The sequence below is a fragment of the Dipodomys ordii genome, unplaced genomic scaffold (assembly GCF_000151885.1).
Source record: "Dipodomys ordii isolate 6190 unplaced genomic scaffold, Dord_2.0 Scaffold101, whole genome shotgun sequence".
NCBI classification, from domain to species: domain Eukaryota; kingdom Metazoa; phylum Chordata; class Mammalia; order Rodentia; family Heteromyidae; genus Dipodomys; species Dipodomys ordii.
In genome coordinates this window covers 1,650,391-1,671,596 of record NW_012267317.1, presented here as the reverse complement: position 1 = coordinate 1,671,596, position 21,206 = coordinate 1,650,391, and the positions used below count along the sequence as shown (strand labels likewise).

General features: G+C 51.1%; 1 protein-coding gene across 1 annotated transcript in view; it reads left to right on the top strand.

Moving 5' to 3' along the window:
* Positions 1–21,206, top strand: part of Dpp6 (dipeptidyl-peptidase 6) — a 196,405-nt gene that overhangs the window by 84,815 nt on the left and 90,384 nt on the right. The window contains exon 7 of the mRNA XM_013027211.1: positions 6,509–6,590. Coding sequence (XP_012882665.1) covers positions 6,509–6,590 — 82 coding nt within the window. The remainder of the gene's footprint in view (positions 1–6,508; positions 6,591–21,206) is intronic.

Sequence of the window (21,206 nt, the reverse complement as noted above, 5' to 3'; positions counted from 1 at the left end):
CGCGCTACCCACCCCATGCTGCCCACCCCACACACTGCCTGTCACACACTGCCCACCACATTGCCCACCACACACTGCCCACCCCGCTCTGCCCACCCCCGCGCTACCCACCCTATGCTGCCCGCCCCATGCTGCCCGCCCCCGCGCTGCCCGCCCCACACACTGCCCATCATTCACTGCCTGTCACACACTGCCCGCCACATTGCCCACCGCACACTGACCACCACGGGGCCCGTGTGTCAGACACCACCCAAGCCAGCAGGGCTGGCACAGGCCCCAGCTGGGAGGACGGAGCTTGCTCTTCCAGTGTCGGCACCACTCTGCCTCTGCCTCCACCTCTGCAGTTTACAGATGGAAAGGTGAGAGGACAGGACCAGGCTGCAAAGGCGACGCAGCTGGTGCCACACACACATGCACACACGCGCACATGCGCGTGCGCACACCCACACGGCCATCCCTGCATCCCTCCCAGCTCCTCCAGTCCCTCCCTGGCAGTCCCAGGGCACTGGTGCTGGACAAGGTCCCCAGAACCCTGGGGCCTCTCCTGGACTTCCTCTCGCCTCTGAGCAAGGCCTTCCTTTTGCTGTTCGTAGGTCCCCCGAGTAGATGGCATCCCTAGGAAAGGTCTGGCCCAGTTAGAATGGGCACGAAGGTTGAGGGGAGCCTGTGATTGCAAGTGGAATGCCATCCTGAGAATTAGCAGAGAACCTTCCGGAAGGAAGGAAGCTGCTCTTCAGGCTGCAGGCACATCAGCCAGCAATTAGGAGCAGGAGCCCGATGGAGAGAGCAGGGGCCGACTCTTCACCTGAGCCCTGATTCCATAATTAGCTCTGGGATCCAAAGAGGTTCTGCTGGGAAGATGTTTTTCTCTGGTTCGTTCACCACTGCTGCGCTTCCTAATCGACCACTTTCCATCCCGGCCCAGGCTGCGCCGGAGGTCTGTGCGCCTGGCTTCTCCGTCGTTTCTTTAGGCCAGGTCATTATCACCAGGTTTGTGCTTAGGATCAATACTCATAGTTCAGTTGGTTTAGAATGACTCATCCAAGAGCTTGGTTACCGTCCCCAGGTACCAGCTGGTACCCTAGGCTCAGCTCTTGATGCAATACATTGGGGTGCTGGGCACACAGCCCAAGAGCCACCCCAACCCATGTCCACACACATGCACCTGCCCCTATACATGCTGACATGCCCCCACATGTGTTGGCACATGTGCACACACCCCACATGTGTTTACAGCATGCACGCATGCAGCTTGCAGCCTGTCCGTGCATCCTGCCCACCAGAGGGAGCAGGCACAGAGCCCAGCCTGCCTCACGTGCTGTGCCAGCTCTGCGTCTGGCGTAGTTTTTATGCCACTTCCATTCCAAACCCACACCTGAGTGAAAGGCCGTTTGCTCTCCCAGCCCCTGGGAGCAGCTCTCCAGCCGGAGCTGATGTCGTGAAGGTGGTGGACGGGGAGAGAGAGGAAGGGCCCGTCGGAAGGGGCTATGAGGCATCACCCTGTGTCCCCCGTAGCCACCTCGGCCTGTGGGACACCCCCAGCCTCCTCTGGGTAGCCGCCCTCTCGCTGGTGTCCTCCAGGCAGCCTCCTTCCTGCACTCACAGACTGGGATTGCAGACAGGCTGCCTGTGGCCTCCCCCTGGAGAGGGCCGGTCAGCCTCACCCGTGGGAAGAACAGGCATTCCCACTCCAGACACTTCCTCAGCGGGGAAGGCTGCACTCGAGGCCACCGGAGTGGTGGGCAGAGCAGGAGGTGGCGCCAGCCTTGGGTTTCAGCCGAGGCCCGCGGCCTGCTGGTGGTGAAGGAGACCACTACCCCCGCCTCCCTGTCTCCTCCTCCTGCTCCTCCTCTTTTCCTTCCCCTCTTCCCTTCCCTGGCTCTTGGAAATAAGATTTTCATGCCCTCCACTTACCTAGTTAAATGATACCACTCAGTGATTCCTGCGGAGTTGCGTGACCGTTCTCATTCCATTTCAGAACATTTCCTCACCCTGAGAATTGCTTTACTGCTCAAGCCTTCCAGACACACCTCTGCCCTCCCCATCTCTTAGCCTTTCCCGGTGTGTCTCTCTGTCTCTCAGCCTCTCTGTGTCTGCCTTCTGCCTGTTTCTCTCTGTCTCTCTTGGGTGTCTCTGCATGTGTCTGTCTGTCTTTCTGTCCTGCTTTCTGTCACTTCTTTCCTTAATGGGGTTTATCTTTATTGAGAGCAGGCCCGATAGACACTGTGTAGACCATGGCAGACAGGACAGTCTCCATCCATGTTTGTGTGGCGCGATCCTCACCTCCACCTGCAGTCTGCATGTTCAAGTCTGTGGGCTATGCTGCACCTCAATGGGACTGGAGAACAAGCCGCCCCAGCCCTTATGAGCACAGCGCTCAGCCTGGCAAGTGCTCAAGTCCTGTGGGAGGAAAGGCATTCTGGGAGCTGGATCTGACCAGTGGGGTGGCTGCTAGCCACTCAGGAAGATGTGCCAGCCAGGACTCCTGACCCACAAGCTTAACTCCATCTCTGAAGATGCCCATACAGGGTGACGCAAACCCAAAAGTGCCTTGTGGTTTCAGAGTACTGCAGACTAACCAGTCAGTAACTGGAGGTGAGACCAGATCCCGTTAGTTACTCATCCCCTCATCTACCTATTGTTTGTTTAATATGTATTGGGCTTCTCACAGAGGTCCAGCTGGTCGGATGGCTGGCTATCATGAGAGTCACAGTTCAAGGCCAGCCGGGTATAAAAGTTCACAACACCCCACCTCAACCTGTAAAAAACTGGGAGTGGTGGTGTGCACCCATGATTCCCGTGAAGTGTAAAGAGGAGAATCACAGTCTTGAAGACCCTAGTCAAAAAATAATAAAAGCAAAACTGTCTGGGGCATTGTTCAAATGGCTGTGTATGTGTGTGTGCGTGCGTGTGTGCATGGTTCAAATGGCTGTGTACGTGTGTGTGTGTGTGCGTGCGTGTGTGCATGGTTCAAATGGCTGTGTACATGTGTGCGTGCGTGTGTGTGTGTGTGTGTGTGAGCTACAGGGACTCATTCAGTACAGGGAATGTATCTTGCCTTTTTATATCTCCCACTACATGCTAAGCATATAAAAACGCTAAGAAAAACCATAGTATTTGACACTGAAAATGGTATTTTTTATGTCTTTAGCCACTAAAACTAAGGAGCCAGGAAACCATTTGTTTAGCTTCTTCCTCTCAGTTGCCACCGTCATTGCGAAGTTTGTCAATATCTCAAAACAGCTTAGGAAGATAAATGAACAAACTTGGCCGTTCACTGATAAAACTCTTCAGAATTCAACATGACGAATGCCCTGTCTTGTTTATTGCTCAAATAAGCAAAATTAGAATGGATTGCATAGTTATTTTGAGATACACTAAGTCCAGATCATTTTCTTCTTCCTTCATCATTTCTTTACCCATCCATCCCCACCCTGGCGGTGGCTCATCACGCGGCCTTGTGGATGCTTTAGGACAAATGAATAAATAAAAAGGAGGGGACGCGAGGGAGGCACTGGCCAGCCCCTGCATGAATCTCAGTCTCTCTCTTTGTACACAGAGAGAGAGAGGCCCTGAAAGTTCCAAAACAGCCCAGAAGGTGGTGGGTGGGGTCACGGTGAGCTGGCCCCTGAGGGCGCTGCACTGTCGTCAGCCTGTGCAGAGGGGTCCCTCACGGGACCCGCCTGTGGGTCTGCTCTTCGGGCATCAGTCTCAAGTCACTTGGTGATATGTTTTCCCTCCTTGTATAAGCTCTTCACACGAGAGCTGATAGCCTCTGTGTATGAGCAAAGTGCCTGGGCCTTGCTCCTTCCGCGGGCTGCCACGATTCCCCCAGCCGCCAAGGACCACGCCGGGCCCTTCCCGCCCCTTGTCCTCCCTAGCTCTGGAGGTCACGAGTCCAGTCAGGGTGGAGGTGAGGCCACGCTCTGGTCCAAGCCTCTCCCACTCTGGGCTGGCGGTGGCTGTCCTGGTCTGGGGCCTGCAGACACAGCTGCAGTCCTGGCCTGTCTGCATCGGTGGCTCCTCCCCAGTGCCTGGTCCTCCTCTCTGAATGCCAACACTTTGCTGAATCGGGGCCCGTGACTGGCACCCACAGAGACCTCACGTAGAGCCGTGGGGAGCTGGGCTTCAGCGCACTTGTGGGGTACCGTTTGAACTCCACAGGTGTCCTGCTGGCCCGAAGCAGAAGTGCAGTGTACAGGGGCAGCGGTGGGTTACAGTCATGGGAGGGAAGCCGGTGGATCATGGTTGCACACGTGCAGTGGTGCCTCCTGGACTGCCTGACAGAGCTGGCTGGCACGTCCTCCTCCCCGTTTGCCTCTACTTGCCTGTGGTGCAGCGCTCGGCATCTACCCATAGCAATGTGAAATCTGCACAGCATGGTCATGAGCCATGTCTCCGCGCGCTCTAGGAGGTCTTGGTGCTTCATCCTCCTGCATCCCGGACACAGCTCCCTTCCTCCAACGTGTCCCTGATGCTCCCCTCCCACCTCTGATGACCAGCATCCCACCCTCTGCCAACTGCCACTCAGCCTTGAGAAGGGACAGTCCTGTGAGCACCATGCTCCTCATACATAATGAAGTCTAATCATTTCGATGTAAAGAAGTAGCAGTACTATAGCCTTGTGTACGCGTGCTGCATGTTGTTTGTGGGTGCATCTTGCTATAGGTGTCCCGGACTTGAAGTTGCAGGGTTAAATTTAAGTGCTGAGGTATTGCCTGTATCTCAGATGGCCATCCCAGTCTGACCCCTACCACACACACACACACACACACACACACACACACACACACACACACGTGTGAGAGAGCCTGTGTCCTCACACCTCACCAACCTGTGCATCACAACCTTCTTTCTTTGACCAGTCACCACCTCAGTGAGAGCTGACATTTCTGCTTGTTCGTGCTTCTGTGCTTTTCCATGCCTCTTTCCATGCCTTTTTGTGGATTGCTTGTTCATGTCTTTCTTTCTTCCACATATTTTATGTTTTTTTTAATCTTACTTTTTGTGTGTGTGACTTTCACAACTTGCCCACACACACGTGGTAAATGTTTTTCTTTCTCTCTGTTTCCAAAGTCATTTTCTGTTTGTGATGTTTTTGTCATGGGAAGATTTAGATGTTCCCTGTGGTCGAATGTATTCTGCTTCTCGTGGGTTCTAAGTCATTCTTGGAGAGGCTTTCCCAGGAATCTCCTGTGCTTGTGAAAGCAGCATCCACAGACTAGGGCATGGCTCAAGTGGTGGAGCACCAACCCAACCACATCCAAAATACACCAGGCATGTTTGTTCCCGGTTCAGCTGAGCAGTGCGCTGTCTGGCCCTCTCTTTCTGGCTGCCTCCCCAGCCCGCATACCCTTCCCTGCGCCCCACCCCACCCTGCCCTGCCATCACTTCCTGGGCTTCTCCCAGCCCAGAAGCCTTACCTCCAACTACGCATGGCTCTGATGGCTGTCTCTCCCTGAATCCTTTCCCCCTCTGCCTGTGCCAGCTCCTTGTTTTGGTTTGTTGGTTTGCGTTGTTTCTGATACCATCACTCAACAATCACTTCCGATTTTCTAGTTTGAGCCCCTTTATGTCCACCAGCTTTACCTTCCTTCCTCCTGCTTCCTCCCATGTCTAGAAGCTCCTCACATCATTTCTTGCTTTCTCAAGGGACATTTACCTGTTTTCTCCCTAGACAAATTAGTGCGTTCACAGCTCTGATTCAGTGTAAGAAACCCCACATGATATGGAGTTCATTGGCAAAGCAGTCCGCCACTCTTCACATGGGGTGGTGCCTTCCAAAATAAATATGAGAATCACTCTTCTACCTGTTGAACATAGCCACTATTACCAAATACATGGAACAGTCCATTGTTGTAATAGTGTTAAAAGGTTTTTTGCATGTTTCTTTGAGTATGGGTTTTATTAAGAACTTTGCATAGATAGGATTTTGTTGTCATGGTATCAGTACATTAAGAATGAAAACTACAAGTGATGTCCAATAGGAGATAAAGATCTTCCCCCTCGATTCTCAGTCTGTGCCCCACCCCCACTCCCTTTCCCTGAAGAGGTGTCTCTATCAGCAGAAACAAAAAGAGGTGATCTCTCCCGAGGCGGCAGGCAACCTGGCATTGTGCTTAGAAAACTATCATCCGCCAGGAAAGCCAAAAATGAAAATATAAGTTGTAGGGATTTACTACCGTGTGGCTGTGCATTTCAATTTTTAATTTTGACTGCCCTGGATATTTTAAAAATTGATGTGTAGACTTCCCTGCATATTTTCTAGTGATGAATATTTACCATGTGGGTTAAGTGGCGATGGACCTATTTCAACTTCACATAAATTATGTATATCGGGGAAGATCTAATGGAGACTGAGTGAGACATTCCGCTCCATAAACAGAGACAGGCTCCTGGAGCTGGAGTGATGGGTGGAGGAAGACACGTGGCTGGAGGGTAAAATGGAAGCATTCTAAATTCTTGGTTCCCAACACTTTGCTTTGTTTCTGTCTGTCTGTCTCCTCAGGGACCCTCAGAGTCTGGACCCACCGGAAGTCAGCAATGCAAAGCTGCAGTATGCAGGGTGGGGCCCCAAGGGACAGCAGCTGGTAAGCAGGCCAAGTTCAAGTTCAGCAGCCATGAGTTTGATGCTGTCTAGGCCGATCATTTCTCCCTGTACTCCCTGTACATGTGTGTGTGTGTGTGTGTGTGTGTGTGTACACACACGTGCATGTGGACATGAACAGGCATCAAGTTTCAGATAAATACACTAGACTATCTGAATGCGTAAAATGGCCATTTCTCTTTGGACAGAGAATTTTCATGAAATGGGAGGAGCATGCTACATTAACTTTCTGTTGCTGTGATGAAATGCCTGGGGAAACTGCTTCCTGCGGGAGGGTTAGGGTTCATCTTGGCTCTAATCCACAGTCAGGCTCCGCTGGCTTTGGAGGAGGAATGAACGTGGTACAGCCACAGGGCTGCTGGAAGCAGGGGTGGGGGGGCAGCAAGGCCATCGCCCTGTGACTCACTTCCTTCACACAAGCACCATCTTCTGACACCCACTCCGCTACGGACACATCCGTGGACCAATCCACTGGTGACATTCCCTTCCTCGTGATCTAGTCACCTCTCAGTAGTGTCACATCTGGGTGCCAAGCCCTAGGGACATTTTACCCCCCAACACAGGGGCTCTGGTGCCCAGAGCCCTACCCGTAAAGTAGTGCCCAGCTGTGGCTGGGTTTAGACTCTAGGTTTGCTGTGAATTGTAAGGATGAGGTTGACGAAGGGTCATTGAACTTGGCTCTTGGGGCTCACCCTCCCCCTGTTGAGGGTCTTGTGAAGAAGGCAGGCCTTCTCTCCCCTCCCAGCAGAGAACGGCACATGGGGAACTCCAGGTGGCCTCCTAGCTCCGCATGGAGGCCAGGGGCTTCCCCCCTCTAACCAGCAATTTGGGCTGTGTGAAGCCCTGCGAACTTTAAGGATGGTGAAGTGAAAAGAGCCCCACACAGGTGGCTGAACAGACAGAACCCCAGTCCCAGTGCTCACCCACTCACTCCTGGCCGAGGGTCTGCAGGGGTCTGGCCCAGGGACTCCGGGAAGGTTGACATTTACATGCATCCAGTCTCACTTAGCTCTGTGTTGAGAAACGATGCTGTCCGCTGGCAGGCAGCTCAGACCAGGTGCTTGAATGTGGCTGCATTGAAGTCACGGTCTATGCAGAGCTGTCTATTCCCTAACTATCATGGAAAATGGTTGGTTTTTTTAAATTTTGCATAGGGTTTTATTGGCTGGGCTGCCTACTGAATTATGAAAGAAAATAGTCTTTTCCCCTGCAGTACAATTATACTTTACTGGTCGCTGGTTTCTTCCATGGTCTTGAATTGGTTCAGAGGAACGGGAGTATATGAGCCACAAAAGAATTTTAGTGATTACTGAAGTGTCCCTACTGCTAGCAGAGACTTCAAGGGTATATTTAATGGGTCAAAATCGGGGTGAGGTAGGAGGGGGTCATGAAGAACCAGGATTGGAAGAACTAAATATTTGTTGAGATAAGAAATGCATGCATATGGGGAAGGTGGCTCAGTGGTAGAGCGCTTGCCTTGCATGCCTGAGGCCCTGGGTTCGATTCCTCAGTACCACATAAGCAAAAAGAAAGAAGCCGGAAGTGGCGCTGTGGCTCAAGTGGTAGAGCGCTAGCCTTGAGCTGAAGAGCTGAGGGACAGCGCCCAGGCCCAGAGTTCAGGCCCCACGACCGGACTCAAAAAAAAAAAAGAAACGCATGCATAAATGGATTGCTTAATCAATTAATTTACATAGTCACATGTTCCTAAGCATTAAGCATAAAATGATTGGAGAGAGAGAAATCCACACCGTAGAACAGTGTGCCACACGGACACTAATGCCGAGGAAGGAACTGGGTGTCCAGTTCAATGTTCATTGCTAACCTTTGGTGCTTATAGACTTGTGGAATTCTGTAGTTTATAAACTTATGTGAAACTTGGGATTCTTATCATGCTTTTTTCCTCTGGGTTTTATTATTTTTAACTGACACGTACGTGTACAGTTGGTGGGATACAGTGAGGTGTTTCAGTGCACATGGCCTGGCAGTGATAACCATATCAGATCATCAGCATGTCCACCACCTGACACAACTGCCACTCCAAATCTGCTGTGGCTTTGAAGGACACAACACGTTGAGGGTAACCATCGTAGCCTCGTGCTGTGTAGATCTCAGCGCATTCCTCCTATCTTTTTTTTTTTTTTTTGTCTGTCCTGGGGCTTGAACTCTGGGCTTGGGTGCTGTCCCTGCACTCTTCAGCTCAAAGCAAGCGCTCTACCGCTTGAGCCACAGCACTGCTTCCGGTTTTCTGGTGGTTTATTGGAGATAAGAGTTTCACGGACTTCCCTGCCCGGGCTGGCTTTGAACCGTGATCCTCAGATCTCAGCCTCCAGAGTAGCTAGGATGACAGGTGTGAGCCACCAGCGCCCGGCTCATTCCTCCTATCTTAAGGGCAACTTTATGTCTGGGTAAAGAAAATGCAGCATAGATCCACAGTGAAATACTTACCATTCCTTAAACAGCTACAATTCTGACATTTTTTATGAAGTAGGAGAAGCTGGAAGAGGTTGTAATAAGTGAAAAGAACAAGCCAGACACTTAGAGACACACGCTGTGTGGTATCACTTGCATATAGCAGCCAGCAAAGCTGATGTGACAAGTGGGGGTTAGAACACTGGCTACCTGAGACAGAGGATGGGGGGGGGAGGGAGGCACCTTGGTGGATTTTATCTCAAGGTCATCTCAATGGCATGCCTCCTTGTGCTGGCTAGCAGAGGCGATGGACCTCATTGTGAAGAGACTGTCCTGCATGCTGTGCCGGGGTCAGCACACTTCCTCTGTGGTCTCAGCCACAACCTGTCCCCTGCTGTTGCATGTCTATGCAGATGTGGACAGTGTAGAAACACTGATTTCCCAGAAAGCCTTTCTGCAAACCTGGGCAGATGGTCTGGCCCTGTCCGAGGTGATCCCGTGTCCTGGGAGCGGCCTGGTGCTGGGGTCCCTTCACCTACCCCCATGACGAGAACTCTTGGAGCCCACTCTGTCTGCGTGTGAGGAAGTGCGCACTTCAGAGCAGACCTTGCGCGCGTGGGTCCATTAAGTGACAGCAAGCCACAAATCCCTCATTGCCATTTTATTCTAAAAGGTAAATATTGCTCCCTAAAGTAAATCTGCTCTAATGATAATGAGTCGGATCACAGCAAGTAATTCCCCTTGGGGAGCGGAGCGTGCAGCTGCAGCTCAAGCTCCCGGAGGAGACGGGAGCACCTCGCTGAGCAATTGCAGCCTTCCTGTGGCTCAGGGACCCTAAAAGTCACCGGAAATTGATGCATGGGACAAAGAGCAGTGAAGGGCTCTGTCCTCTGGTGAGCACAGAGTCCAGTGGGCAGTCCTCACCTCCTGGAGAGAGCCGCCTACAACCTTCATCCAGTCAGGGAGGTGAGGGTCACCTGCGTGGCAATGGCCACTTTGGAAGATACAGAGCATGCACCAGCGACTCCCTCCTCCTACAGCCAGGCTCCCCCCAGCAATGCCCGTGGCTGCTCGCAGATTCCTCCCAAAAGAGTTGCTTTGGGCCCAGGCTGTGACCTTTCTACTGAGAATAGAAATGAGAAACACATTGGCCGGAAAAAGTCAGGTCAGAGGAGAAATGTGTACACAGTGATGACCAGGGCCTCTGCTGCCTTCTGTCCTCCACCAACACCGGGCCTCTCCCGCCCTGTCTCCTCCATCAGGAGCAGCCATACCCACCAAGAGGTGCATCACGTGTCATGCTAGCTCTTCGACCTTCCTGCATCTTCCCGTCTGTGTGACTGCTGGCCGGAGGCTCTCCCTGTTTGTGCCCCCCACAAGTCGTCAGCTCTTCCACGAGGCTGTGTCTGTGGGCTGGAGCTATGAGACACTCAGCATTTTGGAAATGTCCCTTTGTTTCCATAGCTGTCATTCCTAGAAGAGACATTTCGTCAAACGAACGGTTCTCAAGCAGCTCTGTAGGACTGCTCTCCGTGGGCAGAGCATTTGTGATGGGATCTGTGTTTTCCCTTTGGAACGAGCCATGGAGGTGTTCTCAGCTATGCCCGCACTGCACTAGCCATTAAGAACTCAGGGCTGGGCTTCTCTGAGATACTCAGAGGCTCAGAGACAATGAGAACCCCCTCTCTCCCTGTCTCTTGCTGTCTCTCTCTGCCTCTGTCTGTCTGTCTGTCTGTCTCTCTCTCTCTCTGTGCCTGGCTTGCTATGATGCTCATGATAAAAGAGCAGCTTCAGAGAGTGGGTTTAATACGTCCTCTAGGAAATCTTCCACAGCTTAGGATATGAAGATGAAGAGCATGGAGAGGCGTCACGGGAAGCACCCCCAGAGCAGGTGGGGAGGCGGGAGGCAGGAGGCAGGTGGGCCCGCACAGGCCGCCCACGCTGCTTCCTTGGGTCTGCGCCTGTCAGGCCAGCAGGCTCAGCAGCGAGTCCCCATGGCAGCCTGAGCCCGGCCTTCTGAGCCCTCCTGGCCTCCTAGCTCCTTCCTGGGCCCCCTGTGATCGTGGCTGGCCCTCCACAGCCCACCTGGCATTCTGGCTCTTTCTCCTCTGACCCTCCTCACCTGGGGAGGAAGGTCCCCCCTCCCGGGTCAGCCTTCCTCTCCAGGCAGCCTAGGGAGCCGCCCTGAGGCCGAAGCGTCCTTGCCCGCCCCCCTAGGCCCACCGCTGCTCACTGGGGCCCACAGCCGCCCCCCAGTGGGCAGAGAGCATTTTATTGAAGTTGACAAATCTAGCGAGGATAGACAGATTGATCTTCCCAACAAGGTTAGAGTATTTAATGAAATGTCATGTACGTGGAGAGGACCGGGCTGAAGTGACATCCCATTAATAACTTATAAAGGCCTCTAATCAGGTTGGGTTAATTTGGTATGCATTGTAAAAACATTTATCATGGGTACTGAAGCCCATGACAGAATCCAAGAAATTAATATTATAGGAGTGGAAATTGCCTTCTATATCCTCCAGCACTGGATGGAGACTGTTTGGTGAGTGATTTACTGGCCCTACCAAGGCCTCCCTCCAAATTCAAGGCGGCATATATTACGAACTGTGGCTGTGCGTACCTAAATCACTTTAGAACTGACTGGTGCTGAGTACATAGGCTGAATTCTTGGCAATGAGCCGAAACGGGCGGGGAAGTGTCAGGACCCCAGATGATCTCAGCAAGGGACTCGAGACATGGTGTGTGATGACAGAAGCTGCTCCTGCTACCCACGGACTGGGAGGCGGCAGGTCAGAACACAAAGCACACTCTTAAGTGTGGGATCGTGGAGGCAGGGGGAGAAGAAAGGTCGGTGATGCCCTCACATCAGTCACGCCCTGTGAATCTAGAGAAAGCGCTGAGGATAAAATTCCTTACAACCACAGCGTGTTATTGGGGGGAGCTATGTTTTGAGCATGCGGAGACCAGGCAACATTTGACTTCCTGCCCTTGGCTGATCTCATTTAACATGATGAGCTCCAGTTTCTACCACGTTCCTCAAAATGACAGTTTCAGTCTTCCTTATGGCTCAGTGGCACCCCACATTTTACATCTGAATGGGGCACACCAAAATGTTCCGTTTTCTTTCCCCTTCTTTGGTTGTTGGGCCCCTGCGCTGGTTCCATATCTTGGCTATTTCAAATGCTGCCAGGAGTCTCTCTCCCGCATGGTGATACTCATCCTTCAGGCGTATTTCTAGGAGTGGCATAGCATTGCTTTCAGTTTTCAGTGATTTTCTGCCCTGACTTCCAGAGAGGATGAACGAGGTTACCTTCCACCCTGAAGTGTAATGAGGGCTCGTTTAACTACACATCTTTGCCGGCATTTGTTGTTTGATCCCTTGGTGAATTCCATTCACCAAGGGGTGAGCAACTCTCAGTGGAGTTCTGATGTGCATTTCCTTTGGGGCTAAGTGTGTTGACCCTTTCTTCAGATAGTTCAGCTTCTGCCATAGCAGAACTAAGGAAAGGGTGTGTTGGGGTTAGAAACGAGCCTGGCTTGATGGCTCACAGTGGTCTGGAGGCCTAAACCACCTTTCCTTCCTTCCTGTGGTTTCTTCAAGGCCAGTACAACCCAGTGCACTATTTCTCATGAAGAATCAGCTTTAGACAGAAGCCATGGCAGTGTGACGGTGGAGAGTTTTAGGATCATCTATCACAGGAGACACAAGCACACCAGAGTACAGTCAGTGATAGCGATTTGGGATCACGTAACAAGGCAGTTCTAAATCGAGGCAGCATTTGGAAGTGTGCGGATGAGGATGCAGCTGTGGCTGGATCTGCAGCCAGGGGTGCTGCAGCTCCTGGGGGTGTGCCCAGGCCCTGGCAGGGGGGTGGATGGGATCTCCCTCCGTGCTGCCAAGACTCCACTGTGCACAGCGTGGGCCTCCGGCCTTATCTGACGGAACACCCCACAGGCAGAGGGAACGCCTCTTCGTTTCCCAGCAGGGAAAGCCTCCGTGGGACCGTCCCCTCTCCTCGGCTGTATATGGGATCCGTGACCTTTTCTTCCCCTAACCTGCTGAAAGTATGGTCAGCCCCACCTGTCCTAACAGCAAATCTTCCAACTGTTCATTTTAGTATTCAGCTCTCACTTCCCAATAACTTCACTCCCAGACCAATGGAAGCTACTCAAGGACAAAGAGAGCCTTTCATTATGCTTTTATCTTCCACAGCCCAGTGCTCAGTGTTGAGAATACAGGTTTTTGACAAATATGTGTTAAATGGATGAGATCCTATAGGGAAAGTAAAATTAAATGTCAAATTTATGGATATGAGCTCCAAAATTCGTAGAAATTGAAAAAACTTGGCGTTATAGCCTGAAAAGATTAAAGATTTAACAACTTGTCTGGCGGTTAATTGACTCCACGGCTCCGGCAATGAGCAGCTTCGAGGAGGACGCCACGCTCTGCTCCTGGCGTCAGCTCATGCCGTGCCACCCGAGCTTCTGAGCTCTCGTGACAATCACCACCTCCCAGTGGCCCCGTCAGAAAGCCAGCAGCGGTCTTGACCACTACCTTCCTCACCTCCACTGTGTCCTCCCTTTGCACACTACCGAAGTCTGTCCTCCATTTCCAGCATCACCTCGCACCATGCTCCTGCAGGCATCCATCTCTGCTTCCCTTCCCTAGTCAAGAATGTTCTCCCTTTATTCTGTCCCTGAGAGATCGTCTAAAATGAGAATGCGTTCACACTGACCTTCCTATATAAAACCTTCTCATTATCACGACGTGCACCTGGGATAAAGGCTAGATTCCCAAAGGCTGCTGCGAGTCCTCCCTCACCCCTACTCCCCAGCTGACCACCCTCCCTGACTGAGGACCAGCGAGGTAAGCTGGGTGCAGCTCCCTGAGCACTAGACCTTCTGTTGCCTCAGGATCTATGAACCCCATCCCCACGTCAACCCTTCCCTAAAGCTGGGCTCAAGCCATCCTTGCTGGGACTGCCACAGGGCTCCTGGCACTGTTAGGTCTCTTCTGCTTACCTTTCCTCCAGGAGACTGCCACTCCTCAGGACCGCTTCCTGTTTCCTTCTCCTGGGCAGTAATGTGCTCTCGGCTGCTGAGGGCTGACTGCTAGTTACCATGTGAGAATAAGGATTCATAGCCGGAATCCACCATCCCGTCAGTAAAGGCAGTCCTGTTTCCCCAAGGCAGACAGCAACCACCTTTTTTCTGATGTAATCACAACCAAGGCTCATTCGTGGTGGTTTATCTGTACTTTCACCTGTAGTAGAAATGTGTTGACCTTTCGTTTCAGTGACAAAATTTCCCCCTACTCCACCCCCGCCACACCAACCTTTTGTGCCTCAGGCTCTCAGCCAAATTCCAGTGCCTTCACATGGAGATATTGATATACACAGAGATACATATAATTTACATGTACATGTGTTTATCTAACCGAGCTCATGTTTCTATAGCCCTCAAAATCCATATTTTTAGGCAGCCAAGGGATGTGGCTGTTGAGCAGAACTTGGGTTGTTACACTGTTCTTTGGAATCACTGTCCCCAAAACCTAATCAGCAGAGGACACAGTCCACAATGGTTCACTTCATCAACACTTCCTTCTACATTTACTGTGTGGCCGATCTCACAGGATTGGGTGGCTCCAAACTCTCCCTGCCTACAGGTTCAGAATGGTGAAAAGAGTAAGTCAGGAATCAGTGGGAGAGGATGGATGGCTTTCAGGCTGGTAAAGATCACCACGCTGTCACGTGGTGTCAGCCTCCATCCACCTCCGTGGTGAATCATGGGAGAAAATAAATCTGTACAGAAATGGAGCCAGCCCTAATAAGCAGCTGCCTGATCTGCCTTCTGCCTCTCGTGACATCCATAACTGAGCCAATATATTTGTCAGTCTCTGATTCAATGGCAGAGTCTGTGAATCCTTTCTTCCAATAACCCTAAAATTTTAGTGGCCCAGGGCTCCATTTGAGAAACAAAGGCTTTTAATGGCAGATGACAGATTAGACTAATGGTTCTTAAACCAGCCTATGCCTTGGGTGTGTGCCCAGAGGTCTGGCGTGGACCAGGGGGAGGTTGGGTCTCCAGATATTGGAAAGTCCTGCAGGTTCTTCTGGTCTCCAGTCACCTTTGACCACAGCAGGGCCAGTCCAGCTGCAGTGTAGGCCTGAAGATATTACAAAATGACTCTTTTCTTTTTCTTTTTTTTTTAAATGATGATCCTGGGGCTTGAACTCAGAGCTTAGGTGCCGTCTCTGAGCTTCTGCTCAAGGCAGGTGCTCTACCACTTGAACCACAGCACCGTTTCCAGCTTTTTAGTAGATAAGAATCTCACAGACTTTACTGACCAGGCTGGCTTTGAACTTCGATCCTTAGATCTCAGCCTGAGTAACTAGGATTACAGGCGTGAGCCTCTGATGCCTGGCTTCCTACATGAGAAGTTATTGCCATGTTGATAGATGTTTCATGTAATGTTGATTACTGTAGTGTAATTTTTCTCCCAGCAGACCTACAAGCCATAAAGCATTTCAGAATGCCAACCTGTTACAGGGGAAAGGCTGAGGTCCAAATAGTAATGGTGAGGTGAGACCAGCCACCTTCTATCAAAGGGCTCACAGAGTTCCTGTCATCCTTGGCTGGGCATTTTGACTCTTTTAGAGAGTGACTAAACCAGTGAAACTCCATTCAGTAGTGAGATTAAATTCCATTCAGCAGTGAGAAACCAGAAGTTCATAAATAGATTCACCTGAGCAAGGTCATATGGTGGGGGGGGGAGGACTGGGAACAGAAAGCCAGAGCCCCAGTTTCTTCTCTAGACCAAGTGAATCAAAGCTGTGTCCCAAACGACGCGGCACAAGACCCAACGGGCTGATGTCTATGGAAAGTCTGACAGTCTCTTAAATCCCCACAAATTCAAAGGGCTGTTATTCTGTACATGATATGATGTGTCTGTTCAAGTCCACTCAGAGGGACCTTCATGGTTTTTCCAATAGACAGAATCTAACCATCTCCTGAGATGGCCCTGGTTCACTCCCTCTCTCCATTCTCCTGACTAGAAGAAAAGGAAGCATGGGTCTATGAAATCCCTGCCTGCCGTATTTTCTGGCTCCATACATGAGCTGCTAAGGCCCCAGAGCAGGTCCTGAACCCCAGAGGACAGCTCTCCCAGGAGAGCCAAGCCACTGCTGCTGCTCATGCTGAGCCATGTACAGAGCCCCGTTAGAGGGTGATTAAACCAATAAAACTTCACGTATCGCCCTGCCCAGGGAGCAACCTAGCCATTTTAATTTTCTTAACCAGACTGTGAAGAATAGTAGAGTTCTGTGCAGGTGTCTCTGTTCCCAGGACTATTGAAAAGTCTTTTTGTTTTGGTTGCATTTTGTATAATAATGAAATACTTTGTAAATGAGGGTTGATAAAATGAGCACACATATTCCCTCATCTCAGCATGAAATGCACACCAGGCTCCCGCCGAGCTCAGAGCCTCCCCGTCTGCATTTCCTCCACCACCACCTCAATCTCCTCTGTGCTTCCCTAATGCCTTATAAAAATAGTTTTTACTTTGGCTGGGAATGTGGCTTAGTGGCAGAGTGCTTGCCTAGCATTCGTGAAGCCCTGGGTTCAATTCCTCAGGACCACATAAACAAAAAGCCGGAAGTAGTGCTGTGGCTCAAGTGATAGAGAGCTACCTTGAGCAAAAGAAGCTCAGGGATAGTGCCCAGGCTCTGAGTTCAGGACTGGCAAGGAAAAACAAAACAAAAGAAAATAGTTTTACTGATGGGTTCCAGTGGCTCACACCTATAATCCTAGTGATTCAGGAGCTTGAGATCTGAGGATTACAGTCTAAAACCAGGAAAGTCTGTGAAACTCTTACCTCTAATTAACTAACAAAAAAACCTGGCAGTGGAGCTGTAGTTCAAGGGGTAGAGAGCTAGCCTTGAGCACACAAGCTCAGGGATAGTGACCGGGCTCTGAGTTCAGTCCCCTAGATTGGCATTGTCTTACTTCATATTTGTGAAGGTATACGCAACATCTCATTTACAGTCTTAATTGCATACAGTGGGTGCCATATGGCGCATACTCTTGTCACTTCACCTTTGTATTCATCCGTGTGCGTGATCGCTGCGGATGTAGGTACACCTCACCATAGTTGGTCCATCACACAGACCTGTCACCGCGCTTGGTTCATCCTGTCCCTGGACATGTGGTGTATTTTATCTTAAAATCTATTTACAGTGTTGCTGCCTACATTTTTCTCCTGTCTCCCAGGGCACAGGTGCCAGTCCCTCAGGAGGGGTGTCATTTGATCCCAGATGAATTTGGACGGATTGTCTCTAGAGCAGTTCCCATTTGTACCACCTCTTCCACAGAACTCCTGGCCCTGCCTTTCTGTGTATTGTTCTTTGGGATGGTTCAGCATTTTCTCATGTATATAATTTCTCTATACATTTTTCGTTTTCTGTTTTGGACCAGTAGTGGATCTTGAGTTTGACAGCTTATATGTTGCTTAGCTTTGTTCTGCTCAAGTTTGGTATTCTGCAACTTGAGCCACAGCTCCACTTCTGGCTTTTGTCTTGTTTTGTTTTGTTTTCTGACTCATTGGACTTAAGAGTCTCATGAAGGCTGGGAAGGTGGCTCAGTGGTAGAGCGCTGCTTGCCTTGCATGCCTGAGGCCCTGGGTTCGATTCCTCAGCACCACATAAGCAAAAAGAAAAAAGCCGGAAGTGGCGCTGTGGCTCAAGTGGTAGAGAGCTAGCCTTGAGCTGAAGAGCTGAGGGACAGCACCCAGGCCCAGAGTTCAGGCCCCACGACTGGACCCCTCCCTCCCCCAAAAAAAGAGTCTCATGGATGTTCCCGCACAGGCCCTTGGAGCTGGGATCCTCAGATCTCAGCCCTCGAGTAGCTAGGATCACGGGTGTGGGCCATGACTTTCTATACACTTGTTTCTATGGCTTCTCACATTTTACAAGCTTGCCTTTCACCTTCATTGGTTCTACTTTGGTAGTTTAAAGAAAAGTTGATAGGGATGAAATGTTCACTTACGGTTTTCATTTTTGTGTTTCTAAAGAAATACGCTACTACTCTGAGGACAAGATATTCTCCTGTATTCAAGCCTGACATTTTTGTGATTTCATCATTTACAATTACGTCTTTAGCTCATCTGAAAACAAGTTTGGGAGAGGATAATGTATACGTGCCATTCTTTGTGGGGAAGAGAACCATTAGTGGCAAAAGTTTCTTTTCCTTACTGATCTTTGGAGCTGCCTCTGCTGTGTATTACTTCTGTGTGTGGTAAGGTGGGCAGGACAGGGCAGGTCAGGGAGGGGTGGGGTAGGGTGGGGGGAGGTGACCTCTGACCACAGCATGGAATAAGGAAATCTCTTGAACTTTGACTTATGGCCTACTACCTTCTGATCCCCTGCTTTTAGCAAAAAGATGGTGAGCCTTGGGAGAGAGTTAGTAATCATATTTTGGGTTTTTCCTTAGCTGGGTGTGTATTTTGTGTATTTTATGTTTAGCCACTGCCAAGAATACTGATGATACCTACAAAAATAATGGTACAAAAATTCCCTCATAAATGAGTGCTGTTGACTGAGACAGGGTACTTGATCTACAAACTAAGGTGAAGAATAACACCAGTGACTGACAGAATGCTGCAGTCAATCGGGGAGGAGCCCGTGGTTAGCTTGGCTTTGGGATGAACGCCTAGAATGGAAAAAACCCAGCAGTTAGATGGATATAGACAGAGAATAAGATGCTTTCCTTTTCTGAGCCAAAAACGTTATCTGGACTCTGTGCCAGAGGCTAACCATGTTTGCACAGGTGATGGTAACATTCGAAAATGAAGAAACATGAATTTTGAAGAAAGGGCATTCGTCTTTTTGACCTTGACCCTTCGGAGTCAGTTTCCTCATCCATACAGAGGGTGATTGAGATGCCTACTCGGTAGGGCTCGTGGGATGTGGGATGTCTGATGTATGTCCTGAGTGCAGCATTCAGTCCCAGGAAGCACAGAGCAGCAATCGACCCCTCGCAGTTACTGGGCAGCTGCCGTGACTTCTCCACACACAGGATAGCCAGCATTTTCTTTTTAACGTGATCTCTTGTGCATAACATATTTTCCAGTGTCTGAAGGGATGGCGGTGAACAAACTTTTGGTGTCCAGAAGCAACAAGACAGGAGGGTAGGGTGCTTTTCTAGAGCTTGCAGAATTGGAGTTTCCTGGCTTCAGTCATATCACTCAGGGCTGGCTCTGTAGCCTCAGAAGAGACATCCTCTTAGCTGATTAAAAGTTTGGTTCCTGGAGAGCGTGGGGGACTGTGACTCAAACGCTGTTCTCTCTCCTTCTCGTTCATCTACCCACAAGTGCATGCCACCTTGCTGGGAGTATTTTTAAGGAAAGTGGCCATTTGGCTTAGTTCAAAAGCAATGCAAGTTGTCATCTCTCTGTTGTGTTACATTTGAAATTGTGAGCTCAGAGGCCATGAAGAAAGCCCCTTCCAGTCAGTTCCAGGAAGCCTCCGGCCTCAGAATGCTGAGTGACATCATGCAGCCCAGGGTCTCCTGGTGGTATGAGGAGTTTGAAATTTGGCCTTATTAATTAACATGTTCATTTTGCTTAAATTTTGGAGGGCACTGATTTTCCAGAAGTAATAATTACCAAGCTCACCGCAGAGGGCTGGCTGCATATTAAGAGATTTTGTCATGTGCTCCCTGCGGAGCTCGGAGCCGTCCAGCCTCCCCCAGCCCACCTCCAGGATGGCGGGAGCCCGCCTGGTGCGGCTCACAGCGGTGCGGGACCCTCCTGCTCCCAGAGGAGTTACAGCTGCTTCCGTCCTGAGGCAGAATCTTTTCCTCAGCTTGAGCCCCCGGTGTGGGGCCTGAGATACCTGAAGCATCTCCTCGCCACCTTCCTACCCACATGCCCAGCCCAGGGCTCCTAGCGTGTGATCTTCATAGCCATGTGACAGATTATGAGTCTGGAAAGGCCTGGAAGAGCCTTCAAATACGTAAGAGAGACCGCGTGGGTGTCACAGAGAGGCAAGTGGGTATGCACACCATAGCTGCGTCCTCGTGGGCTGCAGTCCCAGACAGAGGAGCTTTTGAAGATCAGAGGTTTGTTCCCCACTGTGCTGGAAGCCCGGGTCAATGCTGACAGACAGATGGACAGACGGGGAAGAACGGGGCTGAGGACCAGATTCCTGCCCCTCCTCAGGGTCCTCGTGTCAGAGAGCTGGCTGGGTCCACTCACAAGGTCACTGACGCTGCTCACAGGGCCCTCAGAACCCCACCACCTCCAGGACGCCGCAGCCAGGGACCCCGTCACCTGTGGCCCATCAGACTTGAATGTGTGACTGTCTGAGGGGCATATCCAGTCCTAACACTGCGCAGACAGCTCGGGTGCAGGATTCCAGGTTGGCCGAGGGGCCTGGCCCAGGGCACAGCACAGAACTCAAGCCAGACACCTGCTCTGCCTTACTGGGTCAGTGACTTGAACCTCTCTCTGCCTGTGTCCCTCTGAGACGGGACTTCTTCTGCATAGTTCATATAGCTGGTGCATGTTCTGTGGGCCATGTGGAAGTGTGGCCAGGCACCTGCATAGACAGCCAGGAGCTGGCACCCAGGTCGGCTCCAGGCCCCAAATGGCCTGCAGGGCACACTCAGACAGAAGGGAGCCATGACCTGGCAGCTTCTAGAACATTCCAGACTCCAGGTTTGAATTACTAACTCCACTGAATCTCTGTGGTGACATTATCACAGTGATTACAGGGCAGGACGAGTTCCCAGAGGCTGTGAGTGTGCAGGCATCTAGGTTGCCGTATGGATGGGGTCAGGCTTGGGTCCTGGATGACCCCGGATTCTGTGTCAGGTCAGCGGTGAAGCCAGCTGGGCCATGCTGTTCTGTCAGGGGACTGACTTGCTTTTACTCGCCAGAGGCGGGCATTGGGACTTCTCTCCCAACCCCTGTGACATCCCCCCGTCCAAGTGCTCATGGACACCCTTGTGCCTGCCTGAGCCGTGGGCAGGTGGTCTGGATTGAACAGCCACCTCACAGCATGGTGCACACCCAAACACAAGGGGCATACACACAGCACTGCACACACCAAACACAAGGGGCATACACACAGCACTGCGCACATCAAACACAAGGGGCATACACACAGCACTGCGCACACCAAACACAAGG